A 9,422-nucleotide genomic window follows, 5' to 3' on the forward strand; every position below is an offset into this window, starting at 1 on the left:
CCTGATCCTGTGTTGGGGGAGAGAGAGATATTTCTATCCCCCTAGGACATTTATGCAGTTGGGTGGTTGGAAGGCTGTCATTAGCTCTGTGGATGTGTGAAGGACGGGCAGGTGGTCACTGAGGAGGCGGTCTGAGAATTGGGGAGGGGTAAAATCGCTGGTCACAGCAGTCCTGGAGGTGCCCTTGGCTCAGTTTAGTATTTGTTCCAGGAGAGTGGAGACACGGTGGGGGGACTTGAGGCACTGAATGCAGATTGAGCGAGCCTGGTAGAATATTCAGGAGCTCTAATGACCATCTTAGGGTGGTCGGTGTGTGTGTGTGTGTGCGTGCGTGCGTGTGTGAGTGAGAGTGCATTCATCTTTGTGGTTGCCCATGCATGTTTTATTCTCTGCGGCTACCACTCACATTGTATGACTCAGTGTTTGTGTGGAGCTAGGCTACCTGTCTGTGGGAAGGTGTGTGTGTGTGTGTGTGTGTGTGTGTGTGTGTGTGTGTGTGTGTGTGTGTGTGTGTGTGTGTGTGTGTGTGTGTGTGTGTGTGTGTGTGTGTGTGTGTGTGTGTGTGTGTGTGTGTGTGTGTGTGTGTGTGTGTGTGTGTGTGTGTGTGTGTGTGTGTGTGTGTGTGTGTGTGTGTGTGTGTGTGTGTGTGTGTGTGTGTGTGTGTGTGTGTGTGTGTGTGTGTGTGTGTGTGTGTGTGTGTGTGTGTGTGTGTGTGTGTGTGTGTGTGTGTGTGTGTGTGTGTGTGTGTGTGTGTGTGTGTGTGTGTGTGTGTGTGTGTGTGTGTGTGTGTGTGTGTGTGTGTTTTTTACATCTTTGGGTATAAACACTGACATTGACCTGGAGACCAAAACCTAGTCCTAATTAGAGCTGCAACTAACGATTATTTTCGTAATCGATTAATCTGTCGATTATTTTCTCGATTAATCGATGAATCGGTTGGTCCATAAAATATCAGAAAATGTTAAAAAAAACATTGATCAGTGTTTGTCAAACCTGGAAATTACGACGTTCTTGAATGTCTTGTTTTGTCCACAAACCAAAATGATTCAGTTTTAATGATTTCTTTGTTATGTTGAGCAAAGAAACAAGGAAAATAATCACGTTTAAGAAGCTGAAACAATCAGAAATCTTGTTTTAATCATGAAAAAAGCTTCAAACCGATTAATCGATTATCAAAATAGTTGGCGATTAATCTAGTAATCGATTAATAATCGATTCATCGATTAATCGTTTCAGCTCTAGTCCTAATAAATAAGACAGAACCTCACTATGTTTCAGTTTTACCCCATCGTCCTTGCTCTTAATTTTAATTTTTGTTGTCTGTTATTTGTAGGACTTCCGGAAATGCAGAGAAGAGAATCATCTTATTGTTTACACATGCTTGTAGATCGGAAAAACTCACAAGATATAGAGTTTTAAGGTGTGTTAATTTAAGCATATTGGTTCAGTTATGGATTGGAAACCTGGACACAGATTTTCAAATGATCAGTATCTTTTCTCTTTCCTCCTCCTACACATATTCCTCTCTGCTTAGGCCCACAGAGAAAGAATGCGATGTTTCAAATATGCTGCAACGAAAACATGGTTAATTTTCACTCGGTTTGTAATAATCGTGCTTCCTCCTCTCCTGAATGGATCACAGCTGAAATGATAACTTATTTGCAAACTGTTGATGAATAATTGTTTTTTTTGCTCTAGCTCCACGGACCAACGAATGAAATTCACGTTCTCTAATTTTTAATAGCACATTTCCTTCTGGGATAACATTAATTACATTCTGAGCATGCAAGTCAAACGGAAAATATAAAATAAAATCGGATAAAAGGTCACGTTCTTGTAGGTATATTGTACCTACAATATATTGAAAGTGGTGTGAGAAAGGGATTTGGTCAAAGCTGGGTTTAGCTCAGGTCTTGCTGCAGGGCACCTGCTCTAAATGCTTAATGTGTGTGTGTGTGTGTGTAAGTGACCGGTGTGGCACCGTCAATATACTTAGATGAGAATGCAGTGAAGGAAGTGTGTGTGTGTGTGTGTGTGTGTGTGTGTGTGTGTGTGTGTGTGTGTGTGTGTGTGTGTGTGTGTGTGTGTGTGTGTGTGTGTGTGTGTGTGTGTGTGTGTGTGTGTGTGTGTGTGTGTGTGTGTGTGTGTGTGTGTGTGTGTGTGTGTGTGTGTGTGTGTTGGGGGACTGAGCAGATGTGTGTCCTAAGGGTCGGACAAAATCAGATTATATTAGACAGTTTTAGATTAGCAGTGAAGCCAGGGGATGGAAATTGTGGCCATTAAAACACAATTCCCAGAAGATAAGATTCGCCCCAAAGCTTCACTTCCTAAGGACGTTGTTGAGCCGGGTTGAGTTGTTGAGTCTGTTGGTAAATCTTTGGAACCTTTGTTTTCCCCCGATAAGATGACAAAATATGTGTTATCGTGCTGGAATCATGTGTTGCACCGGCACGTCGTCGTTTTAAAGCCATTTTGTGTCAGTGTCTCGCATCAGAGTGGTCGTTAGGAGCAGGTGGCTTCCCCGTCGAGGTGCCTGCCAATCGATAATCGACCAGAGGCGCTCTCTGCAGGGCCGCACTGATTTGGCAAGGAGGAGAGCTGGTCCCCCCCCCCCACCCCACTCCTCTCATCCCAGCACAGACTTGAGTGCTATGTAGATGTCTCCATCTTTGTTTGAGGTCCTGTTATGTATGTTCAGATCACAGCAGTTTTTTACGTACCCTCCACACAATCCTCTGCCCTCCGACCCCCCCTTCCCCCCCACAGCCCCATTCGAAATAGCCCCCCCTTCCCCTCAAAGTATTAAGTCTGATGGGTGATGAGAGTCATCCACTCATACATCAAACGCCCATGGCTGCCAAGCTGTGGAGCGGCCCTAGCGGTGGCGGGTCTTCCGTCTCCACCATCCCCCCCCTGTTTCATCAACTGTTCCTCAGTGTGGACCACGCCCTGACACCTGCTCCCACTGCGCTCATTTTGTCCGTGATTGAAATGTCAGTGCTCTCCACTGTTGAACACACAGTACAGCGAGGAAACCAGCGGACATTGTTGTCGATAGATTTTAGAGACCCTGTTTGGCTTGATTTGGTCTTTGCCTCTTCTTGTCAACAGCAGTTTTTGGGGATTTTTGGTCGTTACGTAGGATCTGCTGATGGCGGCTGATTAATGCATGGCACACAACTCCTGTTGCAGTCATTGGACCATCTGTCTCACCTCAGCCAATGACGCTGCAATGATACTCCACTGGCAATGCAAAATGCATGACAACACGCTCTGTGCGTCTCTTCAGCGGAGGAAGGAATCCGTTGAGCATTTTTTGTTTAGACAGAAATTAATCCAAATGTGTCCCTGGTGAGCTTTAAAGCCGACACCAGGAAAAAAAAGCTTGGTGTAAACTCGAGGAAAGAGAAATACAAGCACATGTCCCTGATTAGTATGACGTCAGTGTGCTTGTATATAAGCGATGAGCGTACTAGTTTTTTTTTATCTCGCTGTTACATGTAGCATTGTGTAATTGGCTTCTACCACAAGCTGGAAATAATGTTAATACACCGAGGAGACGCTGCCATGTTAGCTTCCTGGAGCGCTTAAGTGTGCCAGGGCATCTTGCATGCATCCAAAAGCTGGAAGTGAAGTCTTTGATGTGATTGCTTCTGAGAAACGTCATCATTTATTGATGCTTCCATTAAAGTAGCATGGACGTCTGTGTAGAGTCGGCGAGGAGGACGAGGGGCACACTGGTAGGAACAGGAGCTTGAGAGAGCTCACTACACAGAGAATGTGCCACCCCCTTCCTCCACCTCCGCTGCATCCGCACCAGCTCCATTAGCCTCACACTCCTTCTGCCCAAAATTCTCAGATTCATATCTCGAGCTGTGCACAGCGCCAAGAACAAAGTGTTTGCTACACTGATCTAATTTTCTGGGTTTTTTTTTTTTTCCTCTACTGAGGAAGTGGATGACTTCAAGTTTTGTTGGGGACCTGACGTCAACTTCACTGCACTTAAGCTGTTGCTTCGTGTCTGAGCATTTTCTCAATGCTTTTAATTCTTTAGTCTTTGGGCAACCTTTAGCCATTTAAAGTGTCGATCAATTGTCCAGAATTATATAATGTCAAATAAAACGTGACCATTTGAGCTGTCATTTAATGTTTTTAATACATTGTTTTATCAGTGTATGTTTTGAGTTGATTTTTAAATTCACAAAATAAAATTTGAGCTAATACATCAGATATTTACAGCAGATTGCCTGTGAAATCCCGACCAAAATGCTCCGAGGTTTCGTACAGCAGCATATTTTCCTGTTCGGTGACTTGTGTTCTTCTTAAAATGTCAGCCCAGCATTTCATTTCACTTTCAACTGCGCATATGTCAGTTTAAACTAATAAGTGCCACTCGTACTCATTCACCACAATTATGGCAATTATCATGGCTGAGAGAAATGTAGAATTGAGTTAATGAATATTTTGATGTGTCCACATGAAGGATTTAACTGTTTATTTTAGGTTGCATATATTTACCTTAAACACGTACACAAGCTATTACATGTCATATATTCAGTGGATTTATTTTTTTAATCATGTAAAAAACATATATAATTACCATGTTTAAAATTTGAGTGCAGTTCCACAATTTTTATCATTTAAAATAAAACAAAATAAGTATTTTCCACATTCTACATGATTTTCTTGGATATGTCACAAACACTATTGCTTTTGCTTTACTATTTGTTGTGTTGTGTCACTTACTAACAGTTATTTTTCACCTTAAAGGCACCATATGTAAGAATGTGGCCCAAAACTGTTACTACACTCAAATTCAAAATACCGAGGTCTTTTAGGTTCAGTTTTCGCTGCCATTGTAGCTCAGAGGTAAACTGGCAACCTGTGGTTGCTCAGCAGCTGAGACTCTACTGACTGCAATGATTGGTAGATGGCGCCACATGCCAAAAACATGATTTGCAGTCCGCAAAAGATTCTTTTAATGCAAATATTTTGGCTGTACTGTTGTTGTTGGTGAGTTCAGTTTGTTATATGAATATTATTCCTGAGTCTCTGTGACATATTAGGAGGATTTTGTGATTTTGTATTTTCAACCACAGTCAGTCCTGTAAAAAAAGAAAAAAAAGTATTAATTTCCAGTATTTTCTGAATAGGCCTTCACTTCATTTACTCTACAACCCCCCACCTGCTGGATTAGAGGGAAATTTACATATATGTCAAACAGAGGAAAATGGGTCAAAGTATGAATTATGTGCAGTACCTCCGAATGGAAGCATAATAACACAGAGTGCATGAATCTGTGCTCTAATGACAGGGAAATGAATCGTATAATGGATTTCAAATGACTCGATGTTATATGGACCTAATTAGAGGAATGTAACTATTTATTATAAATATTGTATTACAGACGTTGTTTTATATATCACAAGAAATACGTACTTTGGGCACAGAGAGAAATGATATGTATAAAAAAAAAAACTGTAAAAAGACCTTAAGGTTGCATGAGGGTTACTGACACGTTATTATTTTCATTTTTTCCGAATGTTTACAGTGGTGTGAATTACATCCGATATATTCTCTCTCCGTCTAGGGTCCTCCAGGGAAGTGAAGGCTCCCGTCGAGGTCTCGCAGCAAATGGTGCAAAAGCTGAGAGGCAAGAACGAGTTCACTGTTCTGGTGACGCTCAAACAAGAGCGCCTCAACTCCGGGGTCATCCTCTCCATCCATCATTCTGAACACAGGTTCGAGCATTTGTACATCATTCAAAACGGCACTGTACTCCCTTGTGTGTCTAAATGTGTCGCCTCACTGTTCTATGTCTGTTAAATGCTGCACCACGAGGAATACTAATTGTTCTCTAAATGTAGGATCTCCCCTCGTTTTTGTCCTTTCAGCAGTTTGTGAACGTGTCGATTGAAACTTGGGATATTTATGTTTGATGAACACTTAAACGTTCGCGCCAGTTGAGTAAACAAAGCAATAACGGCGTATTATTCACAGTCCATCAACGATGTAAACGTGGAGTCTGTAATCATGAATCAAACGCTAATGACACGCTATCTGCAGTTAGCGCAATAATGTCCCCCCATTATTCTGCATTATTCTGCCGCAGCTCAGCCCTCGGGTGATCAGGACAGAAATCTGAATTCCACACAATGCGGTGATTGAGCAGTTTGTACATTAACGTCAGTCCTGAGAAGAGACCTTACGGGAATGTCAATGACTTCAACCCGCTGCTGATTAGCTTTCTCAGCCATTCATTTGCTACTAAGCAGCGCTGCGTGCCGGTGCCGTAGTGCATTTATGGACGTATTGCTCGGAGAGAGTCGACCTATTGGCTGTCGGATAAATCATAAATGCCATTGTGGCGTATTCTTCTTTTTAATTTTTCTTTCCCCAGAAAACGTCTCGAGTTTAAATAAGCCTTTGAAGCCATATGTGGCGAGTAAGCATAGGCAGCTCTTTCCATTAGTCTAACCACGCTGGGTGAATCTCAGCGGTGCGGAGAAGAGGATTCACGTTGAATGCTAATACTCCGATGTAAAGAGTTGAACCTCAACATGTGGGCCATTATACAGTGTTGCTGATTTTGCACCCTAACAGTCACATAGTGCCATTATGCTTGACTACTGATGTGATTAAATCCTAAACTGTTGTACCAAAGCTTGGCAGATGTGAGCGTGCTGCTTGGAGATGAGTGATGTGCCGCTCAGAGCTCTAGGTTTGGACACTTTAATGACGCATGCAGGTTTCTGTGCGAACATAGTCGGTGATTTTCGCCTCAGTATTGACACGACACACATTGTTGTAGAATTCTCAGAGGCTGTCATTGTGTGGCTGTGACACCCGTGCTGCTACGTTTATGCTGCAGGCTCCTGGAGCTGGAGAGCAGTGGTCAACGCAGTGAGGTGCGTCTTCACTACCGAACCAAAGGCCAGCTGGCCCACACTGAGGTGTTCCCTTACAGCCTGGCTGATGACCAGTGGCACAAGGTCTCCGTGGCCGTCAGTGCCTCTCATGTCATACTACACGTCGACTGCAACAGGTAAGAAGCATGGAACTGGTGTGACCAACTCACCAAACTAATTTTTTCAAGTGTCCTGCAAGTTATTTCCTTTCTTCTGGAGGGTGATGTATATGTTTGAGAACCACTCACTGCTCCCCGTGGAGGCCTGAGGCCTGAAGCTACTTTAGGTTCTACCAGTATAACACATCTGACTGTCTGGTTGGTGCAAAAAAGAGAAAAAAATATTTTGTTTAATAACTCCCATTTTGCTTTTAAGCTGTTCAAGACATTTGCATTAACTCCTTTGGTAGAAGCGTTTATCCAAAATGACCTCAACTGGGGGACAACACTAGTGCCTGAATACAATGGTTAAAGGTCCCGTATTATGAAAAATCAACTTTTTAATCATTTAAATCCTTATATGTGGGACTCTGGAGGCCCTATCAGTCAGCAAAGTGTGAAAAAAAGATGATTCACTCATGTTTTTGTGGTCCTCCTCAGTCTCAGTACAGGAGATAAAACACGCGACGTTGACTTCCGCGCTCACTGGGACGCCACAATGCGCTAAATTCCTGGAATTGTTGTCTCGCGGAGCTCAGCTTTGTCCGTAAAACACGCGAGAGTGCTGGCGAGGGCAACGGTATCTGAAAAGTCTGCGAAGTACGCAAAAATGTGAATTCCTGGCTCCACAGTGCAGCACAGAGTCCGACACAAACTTCCAGCCTCAGAGGATTTATCTGTCCAGTGGATACATGTTATGATGGCAATGTGCCTGCTAGAGCCTGCAAATGATCACTTTTCCAAATGCTAACTGCTATTAGCTCCCAGTAGCCTCTGTGGCTGATGTCATTTCTTGTCCCTTAAGTTTACTTTTTTTTAAGGTGGACCTAAAGAGGTAGTACTAAACTGACCGTTCTGAACAGGGCTGTTTTGGCAGGGTGACTGAACTGCTGTGGTGCTTCATCCTTATGGTATTTTGACCACAGCATGTCACAGACATGCTGTGGTCACATGTTCATTAGGACACCAGGGAACTAGGTTAACTTGGAGAAATAGGGTATAATATGGGACCTTTAAGCTGTTCAATAAGACTCATTTTAATAAGAATAACATGTAGGTCATCGGGTAAATCTGTTAAAATAAGACAATCACGATGTCATAGCAGGGCAATGAAGAATTGGCCTGCTCATCAGGAATGAACCAAAGAAATACACCTGACTGATGTCAGCCACCCACAATATGACAGATTCACAGTAAATACATTTTCTTTGGCAATATTGTGATAAATCAGTAACACTTACTTACTTACTAAGGTGAGTCACAGCAACACATCCTGCCATGCCTGCTCTTCCTTTTACTCAGACGTTGACCTCCATTCCTGGCTTATTGCCAGTGCAACAATAGCTCCCCCAGCTATGTATTTTATAGAGACTAATCAAAGGTGCATCATTTCTGCAGTTTAATGAGGCAGCCTGGTAAATGTACATTTCTATATTATATATATATATAGAAGGCAGTAGGAGACAGAAGGGAAAGTGAATGATGAAGCAGAAAGTAAAAATGTAGTAATTACTCTGTGTAATTGAGGGCATGGTTCTTGTGTAGCAGTTAAATATACGAGGCTACACCACACACTGCGCGCTCTCTGCTAGCGGCGACACTGGGTCAAATGCACCCCGAGCATCGTGCATGCATCTGCCGTACGAAAATGGGTGTTGCTGTTTATGTGCAAGGATCTTCCTTTGGCACGATAAAAGAAGCAGACGCTAACACCATGTGTATCGCAGAAAGCATGTGGTTATCTGTAGCCTCCTCGGGGGGAGAAAGAGTTAACAGAAGGATTAAACGGGGCAAGGCCTGCAGTGTGAGGGGATATATGGTTTCTTCTGTACTCGTAAAAAAAAAATAAAAAATGGTGAGAGACTGAAAAAAGTTGCTCAAAGCATGGACAGAACTAAGACGACGCTTGTGTGACGTCTGTGTGTGTATTTTTTGCAGGATTTATGAGAGGGTGGTGGAAGCGCCGTATATGGACATACCTGAGGATGCCTCCTTCTGGCTCGGACAGAGAAACGCAGCCCACGGCTTCTTTAAGGTCGGCACTGCCAAACAAAACTGTCCTCATAACATAAACATCGATGCACATCCTGATACCAGTGTTTGGCGATACTGTACATGATGATATCTATTGTTTTTGGCCCGATATAGTTGGCCTATTTTCTTTTTCTTTTTTTTTACAAATGTAGTAGTTACATCATAACAAATTATGTGCAAAATTGCTGCCTCTACAGTCAGCATTGTTGTGCTCTGCAGTGTACTTGTATTTTAATAAATATGTACAAACAAAATGTTAAACTGTCAAATAAACCTTTGGATGAAAATATAAAGTTTTAGACACTTGAGTTCACAGAACTTA

General features: G+C 42.7%; 1 protein-coding gene across 1 annotated transcript in view; it reads left to right on the forward strand.

Annotated features, from left to right (window-relative positions):
• The window catches only part of nell2a (neural EGFL like 2a), a gene marked incomplete at its 5' end in the record, with an annotated part of 92,600 nt that overhangs the window by 6,044 nt on the left and 77,134 nt on the right, over positions 1-9,422 (forward strand). The window contains 3 exons of the mRNA XM_083893977.1: positions 5,591-5,741; positions 6,872-7,045; positions 9,005-9,101. Of these exons, the coding sequence (XP_083750103.1) occupies positions 5,591-5,741; positions 6,872-7,045; positions 9,005-9,101 (422 nt within the window). The remainder of the gene's footprint in view (positions 1-5,590; positions 5,742-6,871; positions 7,046-9,004; positions 9,102-9,422) is intronic.

This window comes from Microchirus variegatus, assembly GCF_963457635.1.
Source record: "Microchirus variegatus genome assembly, chromosome: 8".
Lineage (NCBI taxonomy): Eukaryota > Metazoa > Chordata > Actinopteri > Pleuronectiformes > Soleidae > Microchirus > Microchirus variegatus.